The 15,399-nt window shown below is 47.5% G+C and overlaps 1 protein-coding gene across 2 annotated transcripts; it reads left to right on the top strand.

Annotated features, from left to right (window-relative positions):
• The first annotated feature begins 72 nt into the window (after window positions 1-72).
• Window positions 73-14,424, top strand: LOC147259410 (ceramide kinase-like). 2 transcript variants are annotated; one of them, XM_086209794.1, is made up of 15 exons: window positions 73-1,159; window positions 1,710-3,410; window positions 5,556-5,594; window positions 6,467-6,610; window positions 6,938-7,060; window positions 7,152-7,277; window positions 7,479-7,545; window positions 7,849-7,994; window positions 8,118-8,192; window positions 8,419-8,571; window positions 8,837-8,942; window positions 9,377-9,456; window positions 10,002-10,207; window positions 10,416-10,636; window positions 10,725-14,424. In XM_086209794.1, exons 2-15 carry the CDS (start codon window positions 3,275-3,277, stop codon window positions 10,810-10,812), a joined length of 1,710 nt encoding a protein of 569 aa, XP_086065920.1. In that variant the 5' UTR covers window positions 73-1,159; window positions 1,710-3,274; the 3' UTR covers window positions 10,813-14,424. The 2 variants fall into 2 exon arrangements, with proteins under 2 accessions (XP_086065920.1, XP_086065921.1); XM_086209795.1 differs by lacking the exon at window positions 5,556-5,594 and having other exon boundaries at window positions 73-3,410.
• Window positions 14,425-15,399: the final 975 nt, after the last annotated feature.

Genomic DNA, 15,399 nt, shown 5'->3' with positions numbered 1-15,399 from the left:
TACGTTCATCTAAAATGGCTAAAGGGCGATAATCCTGGTGGGGGGGGGGGGGGGGATTGTGCTGTACTGTTACTCTGCTTTTATGGAACATGAAATACAAAGGAACGCTCTCCCAGCACTGCTCTCCAGTCCAGATGGAGAACAGTTCACACTGCTGCTTCTAGATAGGAACCCTGCAGAGTATTGATACCACAGCAGGGTTCTAGAGCTCCTGAACTCCAGACACCCCCCCCCCCCCCATATAAAAGCCCTGGAGGCTCCTGCCCCCCACAGCACTCGTCTGGCTGAAGCGCACATGCAAATACACGCAGTCCAAGTTTGGGAACTCCTGCTCTCCAGCCTGACTCTGAGAACCTCCTCCGAAGTGACCCACGGCTGAAAGGGTTCTTAGTTTCAGGTGATCATTCCACACAAGCTTAACTTGTTTGACTTAAACTTGCCTGAAACCCTGGATTTCTCTCTGAATGTTTAAGATCTCATTTTCACCATGAAAACGTGTTATTTTCGTTCTTCGTGGAGGGGAGATGAGATGGCGGTTCTGTTGGTGTCTCGCTGCTGTGCAGCTGCTCTACCACTTCACCGTCGTCCATTTTAAATGACATCACCTGAGTGGACACAGCTGGAAAGACGGTGTTGTCATGTATCACAGACGACGGGACAAAGGGCTCATCTGTTTTCTATATATACCTCTGACCCCGCTCTCTCTCTCCCTCCACCGCAGACTCGCCTCCGAGCTGTGGCGTTCAGGCTGCCGCAGCATCCATCACGACCCGCGATGAGCGTCCTGCTGGTCTCATCCGTCTCTGCTCACCAACTCGGGAGAGAGGAGAGGACAACTGCCGGCTGTCCAACCTGAAGCTGAGAGGTCACAGGGTCATAGACTACAAAATAAAAGCCTGTCATTCTGTTCTGTGAGAGCTCAAAGAATTATTCTGAAACAATCAGCTTGTTTCAACCAAAGGAAGTCCACGCAGATGTGAGAACGTGGGCTCCACACCTGGGACAGTCTTCTCTTGCTGTGAGCAGCAGTGTCAACAGATCCACCTCATCTGGCCTGAGACCGGCCCAGCTTGTTACTGCAGGTCCACACTCCCTTCCGGTGCCATCCATGAGTCATGAGTCAGACTCCAGGCATGTCCCAGACAAGTCTGAGGCCCAGGTCTGACATTTCTGCTTTTAGATTCTCTTCTTGATGAGATTCTATCAGATGGGTCTCAGAGAAGGAATGTGGGAGTTGAAGTGTCAAACTAGAGGTTTTCTCCTGGTGTGCAGACAAATCTGACGTGACTCGTAACATTCAGACACACAGCCGATCAAACAGCTCTGTTGTGGTCAGCTGTTTTCCGGCAGAGGTCATCAACCCAGAATCATGAAAATACAACTGGAAGCAGAATTAAGAGAAACTGCAGTAGAGCTGCAGCGCCCCCTGCTGTCTCCTCTGGCGAGGCACTGAGGAGAGAAGCTGGGAGACTCATCATCCAGCTCTGCTGATGATTACAAGCATCTGATAGTTTGTCCAGATTTAATTTCCGGAAATAATCGCTCTCCACACACCCAAATCCTGACTCACCTGAGGGCTTCGGTCATCAGAGTCCTACTCTGGAATTCTCTACAACATGAAAATAATCCTCTTAATATTCTGAAAATGTATCTTTTCCCCACAATCTTTCTTACATGTAACATTCCCTCCCTGTTTCTTTCCTTTGGAGCTCCCTATAGGTGGTGGTGGTTCGTCACTGCACCAACTGGAGCACATGAACACTGTCATGGGAAATGTGCTCTCTAGTTCAGGTGTCGGGTGGAAAAGGAACACGTTAAAAGTTACGGTGATATCTGGTGAGCTGCCAGCCGATGTCACTGATTCACAGAGAAATGTGACGCCAAACTGAAGAAACAAAACAAGTGAGGCGCTTGGAGACGCAGCCTGGCCACAGACGCCCGTGAAGAGGAAGTGTAAACACGACTTTCATCGAAAACCTCTGACAGCGGACCAGGAGCGTGAACGCATCCAGAAAACGGTGAAGAAGAGAATGATGACGTCCTAACAGATGATCAAACCGTCTCCATAGTGACGGGGAAAAAGTCAGAAAACTTCTATGAAAAAAAAGCGTGTTCAGATGGATATTCAGTGACAACAGTGGAGATGTTGGACGTTTACAGCTGAGGACCTTTGTTTTGTTCCTGTGACGTGACGACGACAGACGCAACCTGATGCTTTCAAGGATTATGGGAAATGTTGTAATTTTAACTATGTCCCACAAACTCCGCCAGAAATCTGGTTGTCTTGATTGATGACCAGGCTCGATTGCTCGGCCTGGTCGATGTGCCATCTATGACATCAGGAGGATCAGAGCCTGCCTGACACAACGAGCCACACAGCCTCTGGTGCAGGCCCTTGTGATGTCATGGACCACTGCAGCTCTCTCCTAGCAGGGCTCCCTGGTGGACGTTTAAACCTCTGCTGACGTTCCAGAATGCAGCAGCACGTCTGGTCTTTAACTCACACAAACCTGCGCGTCACCCCTCTGTTTACGTCTCCTCACTGGCTCCCAGCAGCAGCTCGAATCAAATTCAAAACTCTTCCTCTGCCTTACAAAACAGTGACAAGAGCGGCTCCTGTCTACCTGAACCCCTCATCCAGGTCTACACGCCCTCCGGCTGAGAGAGACGGCCGGGGCAACATGATCATCATCATCATCATCATCATCATCATGACCTTTACAAGAAAATAACTTTGATCTTTCTTTTAAATATTATTTTAAAAAATTGTTTGAATTTCTTTCGAAATATGACTTAAAGTCAGTGTGTCCAGGTCGTATGGGTCAACAGTTTTGAAAAGAATGATGAAAATAGTGAAAAAAGACGACATCGGTACATAGCATTTTAAAACATAATTGGGGTTGTTCGTACGGTTGCTCATCCAGTTCCTGTCAAAGTCCTTTATATGCACAAGTTGTTTTTTAAGGCACAAATCCAAAATCTTGAACCACGACAGTGGAGTTTTCGGTTTTCCGGTAGTCCATGAACGCACCCTTAGCCCCCTCCTACATCCGGTGAGAAACCGCTATGTGTCAGAGAAAAGATCCCGTGCTCAGATCCGCTATTCGGACACTTTTTTGCCGATACCGACTGTGTTGGACTGGTTGTCGTTAGTCTTTTGGGTTTGGATCGTCCCCGGACACGTAGATAGAACATGCCCGGCCAGAGGTAACCGTCCCCGGGCTGCTGCCGCCTCCGCAGCCGGCTAAGGACGCAGCAGGACGGATAGACGCAGATGGAGAGGCCGAGCAGGCTGCTGCTGCTGTCCGAGCTCCGCGTCAGAAACACCGCGTACGAAGTGAGCCTGAGCCGGTCCTTGCTCACATGGAAGAGACTGATATCCAGCCCGGTGTACCACCCGTTCAGACCCAGTAAGACCCGGACCCTGTCACTCTTTCTTTGTCTGAGTGTTTATCCGAGTGTGTGTGTGTGTGTGTGTGTGTGTGTGTGTGTGTGTGTGTGTGTGTATCGGCCTTAAACAAAACGCGACATCCTGTGTGGTAAACGAAGGGCATTGCGGACGCTCACTTAGGAAGGAGACTGGAAGAGGGAGACGTTCACGCCGTTACGTAACCAACAACATCCAGGTTGACTGGGGGTCTCATCAGGGTTGTGTTCAGGGATTCGGGGGCTAGGGGGACCCAGCAATCAGGGCTCCCGTGTGTAGCTGTTTTCATCACACACACACACACACACACACACACACACACACACACACACACACACACACACATCTAGCTTGCTAACAACTGGGGAGGCTTCAGTGTCGCTGTCTGATGCTGCCTCTGACCCAGCGGGGATAATTGTGTGTCAGGCGGGTTGTGACGTGTTGCAGTGAGAGTAGTATTACTGTTATACTCTGTGTTGAGTGATGAAGTACTTAGCAGTAAAACACAGTAATACGTTAGCATCATTAACATATGCTTTTTATGAGTGTGGGGGGGGGGGGGGCTGCGTCCCCCTGAAACTCCTGGAAAAATCAATGAAAGATTCTTCGAAAGCCCACCTGTGTCCATCCAGGCTGTCCCCAGTCAGACAGGTGGGCAGCATCAGGAAATGCAGGTGGTCTTCTAGATGTCCCAAGGAGGTCAGGCTGTGTGGACTCACTGTGACCTGCTGAGTGGCTGCAGGCTGCTAACGCATCTAAAGTGATCCAGAACATGTCTGCAACAGAGCACTTTGGGAGTTGTAGTCCAAGTCCACTGAAGCCTTCAAGTCCTGGTGCTGTTGGTCGGTGACATCATCGGCAGCATCCATGACATCATAAACCAGACTGCGCCAGGAGGAAGTGGTTAAAGCCCTTTTCTGATTCAGCGTTCCAGCTGGTCATCACACCTCGTGTGTGTGTGTGTGTGTGTGTGTGTGTGTGTGTGTGTGTGTGTGTGTGTGTTGTGCGTGTTGTGCGTCACTTGTGAATCTTTTATGTCTGACCTGTTTTCTGTCTGCTGAGAGGAGCTGCTGCTATTTTCAGAACGTTTATTTATAAAAGTCCTCCTCCTGCTTGCCGGGACGGCGAGTCAATCGTGTCGATTCTCTGGACTCGCAGCACTGAACGCAGCTGCTAGGCCAGGTGGTCAGTAGTTACCTGGTGTGAGGTTAATTTTGACCAATAATGTAAATTTCAGTAGAAATGAAGTTCTCAATCCTGATTTACTGGACAGTAGCACTAACTGATCCTGTAGTAGTTGTAGTCGTAGTAGTACGCAGAAGGCCATAGTGCAGTTTCTGCTCAACTCTGATCAGTTCTAAGCTAATAGTGTGTGTGGCCACATGGATCCGTGTTTCAGAGTTATGAGCAGACACTTTTCTGGGATGGACAAAGATAAAACCCTTGTGCTTCTACAAGCAAATAACCAGAGCCTTAGAAATAATAAATAACAATGTTTATCTCTGTATTCAGTGACGAGGTGCTTTCACAGACAGAAAACTAAACACGGAGAAATCGGATACAGCAGTTGAAAGGTAATAAGGAATGGAACGGGGGGGGGGGTGTAAAAACACAAACGTAAAGTTTTATTATTGAAAAAAGGTCGTTACCTCAGAGGGGTTTCTAGAACTTTCCCAAACGAGGACTCGGAGGTAGTTGGTCTGATTTCAGAGGAAGGTTCTTCCCCCATTCGTCCGGTCAGCCGGGCCCCTGGGGGCTGAGAGCCAAAGCTGCAAACATTTCCTCCTGTTGTTGATTATTTACAAGCCCGGCGTCCGTGTGGAAGCGATCCCTGGCCCCTCTGAAGCGCTGCTTGGATGAAATTTCACTGCAGGAAGTCGCGTGTTGCATCATAATGATCAGAAAGAGGCCATTAGCAAAGGAAGACCAACACAGGGCCCAATTAACTCTCCAAGTGGTGGCGTTGGCTGTAGAGAAAGTGAAAAGAACGCCGCTTTCCTCCAGCATCAAAAGGATCTTGAGAAGTGCAGGACATGCTGGACCTTTTTAAACAAACCAGGCCCCTCGACCCTCCCCGACGGTCTGGCAGGTGTGTGCAGTGTTTGGTAACTGTGTGGTTCTCCTGCAGGGTTTTGTGTTCCATGCGTCTCTGGGGGACCAGACTCAGGTAGGAGACTCCTGGGCGCCTCCACCTGCTGGCTGGAGGTTTAGTACCTGTCGTGCTGCCGTTGGACATGTTTATGTGTTTGACGGCCTCTCTGCCTTCTCAAACACACACAGTTCTGTTCCAGAATGACCCTAAAAGAACCAGAAATGATCTCATCTTCAACACAGATCCTAAAACTAATCCCTCAAACTGAGAGTGCTGCAGGATGAGGTCTGTTGGTCAGGTTCCCTCCACAGAAACCAGTGCGATTGTTACACTGGATTTAACCTAAAACCTCTGACTTTGGCGATGGAAACAACGTATTTTCGGGTTCCAGGACTCACTCCTGCACCACTCTATCTGTCCTGATTTCACGAATGATTAACATTTTGGAATAAAACTGACTTTCAGAGAAGTAGCGAGTAGTTTTGCTGCCGTTCCATCGACATCAAATGCAGCAGGCACATGCGGCCATCTCTGCTCCCGCTCCAGTGCTTGATGTGGACGCTCCCTTGTTTCAGTTTGGATTCTAGACCAATGTGCCACAGCTTTGATTAAAACGTGCTCCACTGGAACTGATCTCACAAACTTTGCTCAAAAAGAACAAGATTCTAAAACGTTAACTTGAAGTATAGATTCTTTTCATGTTTTTGTTTGTGGAGCGAGTGGCTGTGTAACTTTGAGAGGAGGGTTTTCATGTAACCTCGAACAGGGGAGTCTTAAAACATCTGTTTAAAAGTGTCCGTGTCGTGGTTCTGTTTGGTACCAGTCACCTCAAGCTGAAAGACAAAGGCTCGTACATCAGAACTCTACAAGGTGGAGGTTAGAGATTCTACCGTTAATAAGGTGTGTGCGTGTGTGTGTGTGTGTGTGTGTGTGTGTGTTGTGGTCAGGTGTGTGTCAGAGTGTGTCGGTGTCAGAGATCATCTCCATCAGAGAGGAGGAGGAGGAGGAGAGCAGCAGCACCCAGCGAGAGGATGGCAGCTGGAGGAAGATCAAAGAGCGTGAAGGAAAGGAGAGCAGGCAGGCGTTCACAGGTAAAAACACCTCCAAACACTGGTGCAGGTTCACTAAACACACCTGGACAACACATCTGGTAGCACATCTGGAAACCATAAACAAAGCTGACACATCCAGGATGCGTCTGAACAACACACCTGTCTGTAAACGAAGTGTAAACAGCTGCAAACACATTGAAATACATCTGTAGGTACCTGGATACACATGGAAACAAAGGTGACACACCTGGTGACACATCTGGTGAAACATCTGTTAATGTGAAGCTTGTCAAACCTTTAATTATCTGGATCTTATGACCTCATTCACCGTCAGCTGTACGATGATCTGTGGGTGTTGTGTGTCAGTGTTGTACGTGGAGAGAGGTCGGCAGCACCGCTGGCGGTGTGCTGAGGTCACTTTCACCTGTCCAGAGGGGGCGCTGTGTCAGAACTGGGTCAGCTGCATCAGAGAACAGCTTGCTGCTATCGGTACGTCTTCACACCAACACTCACTGACTGACGAAGACAAACACACAAGTGTTTCAGTAACATGTCTGTCTGTCTGTCTGTCTGCCGACAGCCAGCAGGCCCAAACACCTGCTGGTTTACATCAACCCGTACGGTGGGAAGCGGCAGGGGAAACGCATCTACCAGCAGAAGGTCGCTCCGCTCTTCGCTCAGGCCGGCGTCACCACACACGTCATCGGTACGTGTTTTATCATGTGCTGCTGTGTGGCTTCAGCTGTGTTGTCGCACTGCAACTGGCAAAACAATCATGAGCAGCCAAACTGAAAATTGACTTAGAGCAAAATACCAAATTGGGCTGTAAAGTTCTCAGTGTAAATGAAGCTCTACGGTGGTGAAAGAAGGATAAAACATCATTGTGTCTTTGTTACTGTTGCCATAGTGACAGAGTACGCCAATCATGCCAGGGATCACCTGAGGGCGGAGGTGGAGCTGAAGAAGTTTGATGGGTGAGTAACGTTATTCCCAACCACTCGGCAGTTGCCATTGTTCCCGGCCCAGCTGCGGCCTCCATCAGGGGACTGGTGTACCACCATCAAGAATCTCTGGATTCGTTCTGAAGGCCAGGACGTCGTGGCGCACAGGCCGGCCCATCACAGGACCTCCTGCTGGTGCACCGCACACCTGAAGGAATCATTTGTGTAGCTGTTATTTAAAGCGTTGTTACAGCTTTACACGTTAAGTTATGAGGCTAATTTGTAGTGCCTGACGCTATGCTAGCAGGCTAACACAGTACTTTGCTCCTGGTTCAGTGTGGTGTGTGTCGGGGGGGACGGCATGTTCAGCGAGATCGTCCACGGGTTAATCTGGAGGACACAAATGGACGGCGGCGTAGATCTCAACTGTCCAGATGAAACACTTCTCCCCTGCTCGCTTCGCATCGGAATCATCCCTGCAGGTTAGAATCAGTGAAGGTCGTCTAAAATCCATGATCGACGGTGGGCGGAGCCAAACATGAAAAGGTTCTGAAAAATCTGAGCATCATTGTTTCCTCTGATGGGGGATTTTTTTTTTGTTCCAGGTTCAACCGACTGTATCTGCTTTGCTACTGTGGGCACCAACGACCCCGTGACCTCAGCACTGCACATCATAGTGGGTCAGTCGCTCGTTCTCACCACGTCTAACATGAACAGGAATAAAGATGAAGGGAATAAAGTCCAGCGACCCTTTTGGACAAGACTAGAAATTTGAAGGGAAATCTGTTGTCTCTTGTTGCTATGAATCGTTCTTTCAGGGATTAAGATGTGAAAATGTGCTGGATAGTACAATAAATGGGTGGTGTGTGTGTGTGTGTGTGTGTGTGTGTGTGTGTGTGTGTTCAGGAGACTCTCAGCCGATGGATGTCTGCTCGGTCCATCACAACAACACGTTCCTCCGATACTCTGTCTCCCTGCTCGGTTATGGTTTCTATGGTGACGTGCTAACAGACAGCGAGAAGAAAAGATGGATGGGACCGGCCAGATACGACTTTTCAGGTAGAAACATGCTCAGATGTTACAATCGTGGATGAAAGTGTGAAGAAAGCAGGGATGATTACATCATCAGGTAGATGATGTCACAATGAGTAGAACCACAAGAGCAGGCAGGGAGATGGGTCGGTCCCGCAGGACGTCACGTGTCAGACCAGTCCTTGAAACCAACTGCTCAGTGTGGGAGTGAGTCAGGACAGACTGGAGCATTCTGGATGTGTGTGGATCAGCCCTTGATGTGGACGTGTAAACACTTCAACAACTTCTGCAGGTCTGAAGATGTTCCTCACTCATCATTACTACGAAGGGTCAGTGTCCTACCTGCCAGCCAGAGACATTGTGGGAACGCCGAGGGACGCATCCAGGTGTCGATCTGGGTGAGACACTCGGCTCGCTGCGTGTGAAGATGTAACTGAGCCCAACACTTATCAAAGTTCCTACTTTGCAAACTTGTGACCTTCAAAGTAATAATAATAATACATTTTATTTATAAGGCGCCTTTCAAGGCACTCAAGGTCGCCGTACAACAGTTTAAAAATAAATAAATAAAACATGCACAATTTAAAAGAACAACAACAGAAGTCTCTAGCAGAGCACAGAAGAGGGCATTCAGCCATACGCCTGTCTAAAAAGGTGAGTTTTGAGAAGTTTTTTGAAGGTGTCAATGGAGTCAGTGACAAATTGAGCTAAAGAGGCAGTTTTTTTTTTTTTTTTAAGTGTTTGGTTTGTTTCCTTCACATGAACGCAGGTGGGTTGGGTTCTGCTCTCTCGCCTTTTAAAATATGTGTAATATGTGTCTCTGCACTTTCAGCTGTGTGATTTGCCAGCACAACGGGCAGCTACTTTCAGAGAAAGCTGAGAAGTACGAGACAGATGAAGTGTCGGATGCCGGTGAGCAAATGAGAAACTGACCGACTGAGCTGCAGTTCCTGCTGAAGCTCTGAATGCTGTCTTTACTGAGAAACACACCCAGCAAAAACTCCAAACCTGTTTGGTTGTTGACACCTGAATAAGCAGGATCAAAAGAGGTCCATGAATAGAGCCCTGGGGCCCACCAGGCACAAGCTGCTCACTTCAATCGAACCTCTAGCCTTCTACTCAGTCTTAAATCTTGCTTTGTGAATTGCTGATGTTCTCCTATCGTTTTATCAAGAGAGTTCCATAAAACTGACAAGGGTACATCTGGATCTGTGCTCATTAGTAGCTGGTCTGCAGGTCATTTCACAGGTCAAGAAGGACCTTTTGAAGCTCGTTTTGTGTTCGTGTTATTCAGTATGTTGTTGTGTGATCATATAAAGATGGATTTCTTACTGCGTGATCTGGTCGCCATTTTGGATGCGACTGAATACATTCATTGATCTTGTGGAGAGGCTGCATTTGAAATATCAGATCTGCAACAATGCAGCAACAAGTGAAAAAATCTGTTCTTGCTCCAGAAAGTGTCGGCGAGTGGCGGACAATCCGAGGGAAGTTCCTGGCCATCAACGCTGCCAGTATGAGCTGTGCTTGTCCTCGCAGCCCTAAAGGCCTCTCACCTGCCGCTCACCTGGCCGACGGCACCACTGACCTCATCTTGGTTCGAAAATGTTCCCGCTTTAACTTCCTTCGACACCTCCTACGACACACCAGCAAAGATGACCAGGTATGACGGGGAGGAGGACGACTCTCCTCACTTAATCTATCATGAATCGTCTGGAGGGTTTGAAGGTTGAAATCTGCTGATCTTCCTAGTAGATTAGAATAAGACTTCAGTCCAAATTTCTGAGGGACCCAACAACACCTGGTGAAGTTGCACGTGTTTCCTCCGGACCTTCCTCGCGGTCATTATTCCCTCATTCTGTCCCGTCCAGTTTGACATGGCGTTTGTTGAGGTCCACCGTGTGCGGCGTTTCCGCTTCACACCACGCCACTGTCAGAGCGACTCGGACCTTGAGCTAGACCTCCTTGAGAGCAGCAAACGACAGATCTTCAGTCAGATCTGCCGAGATCACCCGGCCTGCAGCTGTGCACCAGCCTACAGCAGCTGGAACTGCGACGGCGAGATCCTGACTCATACGGCCATCGATGTCAGGTACCATCACCTTCCTAGAGGTTGCTCTTGTCAAGTGTTACAGTCTAATTTGATTGTATGTTGAAAATAACACCCATTTTCTTCCCAGAGTGCACTGCCAGTTGATCAAGCTGTTTGCTCGAGGCATTGAGGAAACATCTGTTTTTGAGGATATAACCAACCCCTGTGCAATATAGACCCACGCCCCCATTACTCCCTGTCAGACACTGGAGTCCTGTCTGCTTCACGCCACTGCTGTTTCCACCGCTGCTGCCGCCACCACGACACTCATTTCATCCTGCAGACTCAACAGGATCCACCAACTCAGCAACAAGAGGAGCTCGTTTTAAAAATGGAAATAAAAAATGGTACTTTCTGAGTCCCATTCCCTCGTAGGCAGTAAGGGATTTTCCATAAAACGGCAAAAAAAACACACACAAAAAAAATCTTTAAATGTATGCCGCAGACACTAGGAGCGACCTTCGGAAATCAGAATCCACAAAGTCAGGGTTCAACATTGGACTTTTAAAATGTTGCATTTGTTATGTCTGTTATTGTTGGAGTGTTGGTGCATAAAGGTCATTGGTTGCTAGGTGTCTGGCACCTGATTTAATATTTAACCCTGCCCTGGTGCCATCAGAGGAGGCGACTGTGACCAGACGGACACAGAAAGTTACTTCGCCACAGACTTTCGTAGAGACCCGAGATCTCTAAATCCTGAACAACTGCGGGTTTTGCTCTTGAGCGAGGTTTGCGCTCTTTGAGTTGATGTTCTACTTTTCTCCTCAATATAAGACAAGTCCTTACTCGCATTCAGCTCTTCTCAGTCTTGTGAAGGAGCTTAAACTTGTCATTGGTCCAGCTCATCGCAGCACAGGCTGCGTTGTTGTTGTTTACCCAATTTCTGCAACTTGCCGATTCATTCGTTTTTGCTTCTCTTCTGTAGCGAAGGGAGACCCTGGTCTCCAGTGCAGTTCCATGGGGTGCCAGACACACCCATGGTACCAAAGAGCAAGGCTCGATGGAACGGCAATGAGAGTACATACTCCCCGATACTGACGGCATTGGGGTAAGAGTATGCCGCCGCGCTGATGGAGGGGGAGGGTGCTCCTCCCACCCTGGTCCTGAACCCAGATCCATGATCATTGTGACTGCACTCAATCACAGCTTCTACCACGGATTCACCATTTTTTGCAAATTCTGTTGCTCTTAAGACGAACCTCTCCATCCTGACTGGTTGGCCTCTGGCCTGGCACCAGCAGATACCGTGGCGATGAAGCAGTATGGTCATGTGATTCTGCAAGAGTGATAAATTCTGTCTAAGTTGTCTGGATTGCGGAAATCATGGGACGGTTGACGAGTGGGCAAGATTTTGTTCGCAGCAGAAACGCTGGACGCATCAGTTTCACGGCTCTCTGGACTTTGTCTCGTGGACATTTTGACTCGAACTTGTGTCGACAGGTTGAGTGACCGATTGGTGTGTCAGTCCCGTAGGAGTCTTGACGCCATGCTGTCGGTGCTCTGTGTCAGACTTGTCTGATATCTCAGTCTTTCACGAGCTGGACTGTCGTACAGAAGTTTTAAGTGGGGTTGGGGTTCTTGGTTAAATCTCGCCCGTCTGCAGTCTGTTGCGTTTCCGTTGTGTGTTCATTTCAGCGGCAGTCAGAGGTCGTGACCTGGACGTTAGATTTGACTCCATTATCAGAGAGGTTCAGGCTGAGGTGGCCTGTTGTCTGTATTTTGGGGTGTTTGAGCATTTATTTTACTGTTAATGTACTTTGAAGCCTCCTCTGTGTACAGACATTTTTTACTGTCACCTCACACTTGTTTTGTTTCGGCCTTTTCTTGCTCTCATGGGTATTTTGACTTCCTTCTCCTGTGATTGACCCCCCCCCCCCCCCCCCTTTGAACTGGAAGCTGCTCTGACTTGGACTGAAGTGACTAACCACGTTTCCTCACTCTTCTTTGTCACTGACGTGTTGGTGGTCTCTACTGCTGCAGAACAAACCTCTCAAACACGACCACAATAGAAAGCGTTACATATGTTCGTATATTTGCACTCTTTAAATAGTTTTATTTATTTAGATGAGCATAATGTGTCCCTTCTTCTGGATTTATCTGTTACATGTGCTGAGGATGCCAGACATCTGTCACTCCCAGGGTCATGTGATCATCAGGGAAAGTTCATCTTCTGCACATGGCCAGTGCTTGTCGGGAAATGGAAGTGTAGACAGGCACAGACAAATTTTCTGCTGAAGAACTTTTCTCACATGGGTGTTTTTGTTATTTGAAGATTTCTGTGACATTCAGTCCTTCGTGTTTCTGTTGTTTCCTAAGAAAAACATAGCTTGGATCTGTTGAAGCTCCCAGCCATTCAAACCTGAAGCTGTGTACAAAGTCAAATTTTACATTTTGTTCAGAAAAGTTGGTGTAAGTCAGGCTGGCTGAGGCTGAGTGACCTGAAGAGCGCACACGTGAATGTTTTCAATCTTCCATTTCTGCTGAATATGCAAATGAGCTCAGTCTGAGCAGAGACGCCACACCAAGGCAATCACCTGAAGAATTAATGCTTTAACCGTGACTGTGAGGCTGTTCAGCCTTCAAGATAAGCTCAAGTTGTAGCATTAACTTCAGTTAACTCACCTGTCGGGTTCATTAGAATTCATCTTGATTGAGGATAACCAGCTGGACCCTCGACACGTCAGAGAAGACGCCTGCACTCCAAACATGTTCTTTTACTATGTTCTGAAAAGATCTTTGAATGTTTGTCACGTTCTCGTGAAAAAAAAAATAGAAAAAATGGACGAGCGACAGCTTGTTCGTACAAAATGATCCTTTTAAGTTTTTCATACGTAGGAATTAGAGTCTTGACCAAACCAGGAATAGAAACCGTGAATAAAAAAGTAGCTTAAGTTGCTTGCTGGCTCGTGGGGTTTGGTTATTCTGACAAGTTCTGAAAATACATCAGGACAGAAACAAAGCAAACATATTGCTACACAATCCAAGGTTGACTTTTTATCCCACTCGTGGATTTGGCTGGTTCAGACTGAAACTGCCATGAAATTATGCTGATGCTGGCCCTTGTGAATAGAAATGGTGCGTTCAGGCAGCTGTGAGCTGGGACGGGCAACATGGCCGCCTCCAGAAGGGCTGCTGTCAGAATGAAGACAAGGTGCAGACAACCTCATATGAACAGCACGAGAAGAGATTCACTCTTAACCTGACAGCTCACTAGCTAACATTACTGAGCTCTCTTTAGCTTTAAGGCTAACCCTTCATTAGCTACGCAAAAATGAGCTGCCTGAGAAATGTACCAAAGTGAGTAACATGTTTTCAGGGTGTTTGTCCACCAACAGTCCAGTCGTTCAAGAGCGCACTGTAATCATTTTGGTGATCTCCAGCCATCAGTTCCCTATTTGTCAGAAGTGTTTGATGATAACCAAAACCCTCAGCTGTACTTTGAGTTTGGCGCCATTTACAAAATGTTAGCATGCTAAACCGCTAAACTGAAGTGGCGAACATGGTACCTGAATCCATCTCACTGTGACAAATGCTGACGTTTTAATTTGTTACATGGAAATTCTGGTCAGAAACTTTGGTGCAAGGTTCATAATATTGATTTGTTTTGTGAAGGTTTGGCTGTGTTAACATTCACCCTCCTTCATAGTGGGGCAGGTCCTGGCCTGTTTTTGTAGCTTCTCCTTGCGTGTCCGCAGGATTCAGTATTTAGAAATTAGAATCTACACGTAGCATGTGATTGTCAAGATTTTATGTTGCTATTCATTGGAGAGAAAAAAAAATCATTGACTCCAACAAGAGAGAGAGGATCTGTTAGTACTGGACTGCCAGGCTGTAGGTTTGTCCTGTCATTTTGTTTTGTTGACCAGCAATCCTGGTTCCTGGCCGCTGACGTTGAGCTGGACTCACACTGACGCGGAGGGAACCAGTAGCAGCTCACGGTGCTCAGAAAAACACCATCTCATCCTAATGGTACCAAATATCACCCCAGAGTAATGACGTAGATGTCTGAATGTGTGTGTGAGACAATTGTAGCTCCTCAAAGAGGTCTTTGTGGGTCCCTTCCAGAAGACCTGACGGAGAGTGTGTCCACTGGTCTGGTTAGCCTCGTTAGCACTTGGTTCCAGCCCCACGTCTCAGTCGTAGCCTCGGTCACAGGACTGGGCTGGGGAAGACCTTTTCAACTCAGTGTCATGCTGATGGTACAATCACGTGTCTCAAACAAACCAAATGTGGGTCGACTGATGACTGAAATAGATTTATTTTATTTTGAGAATATAGAATATTTATTAGCATTTAGCTGCCTTTAATTAGCCATATGTTGTCCTTTGGCGCTATCGTAGATGTAGCACCCAGTCCCAACCTGAAACTGACCAATGAACTGGCAAATTTTTGGAACACAGATGGGTGCTTGCTTGCCTCGACGTAATCGACACTTGTAGCTGGTGAGCTAATGTAGTTAGCCATGATGCTAGCCCTAGAAATGACTAATTAGTTTGGAATTTTGCCGGCATAAAGGCCGGGTCCATAGAGCAACACAGTGGTTATGACCAAGATTTTAAGTGATCAAGTAGAACTTTTTACTAAAACATGTAGAACATCATTATTGGTAGTATTGAGTACTCTTGTTATTCCTAAATCGTTGAAATGATTGTTCAAACTGACACTTTCTCTGTGTGAGCATCCCTGCTAACGGATTTATTTGAACCATGATGTCGTGAATCAGTCGACCTTCAGCTGTAAATCTGAGCTGTGTCTGATCTTTC

Source organism: Aulostomus chinensis, chromosome 7, assembly GCF_037954235.1.
Source record: "Aulostomus chinensis isolate RoL2024-O1b breed Wild chromosome 7, RoL_Achi_v1.0, whole genome shotgun sequence".
Lineage (NCBI taxonomy): Eukaryota > Metazoa > Chordata > Actinopteri > Syngnathiformes > Aulostomidae > Aulostomus > Aulostomus chinensis.
The sequence above is the reverse complement of the archived record's forward strand: the minus strand, read 5'-3'. Positions and strand labels throughout refer to the sequence as shown.

Coding starts and splice junctions, on each gene's coding strand:
- LOC147259410 (XM_086209794.1), top strand. CDS start 3,275: ATGGAGAGGCCGAGCAGGCTGCTGCTGCTGTCCGAGCTCCGCGTCAGA. Junction 7,278..7,478: donor CGTCACCACACACGTCATCG/GTACGTGTTTTA, acceptor CTGTTGCCATAG/TGACAGAGTACGCCAATCAT. Junction 7,995..8,117: donor CATCGGAATCATCCCTGCAG/GTTAGAATCAGT, acceptor TTTTTGTTCCAG/GTTCAACCGACTGTATCTGC.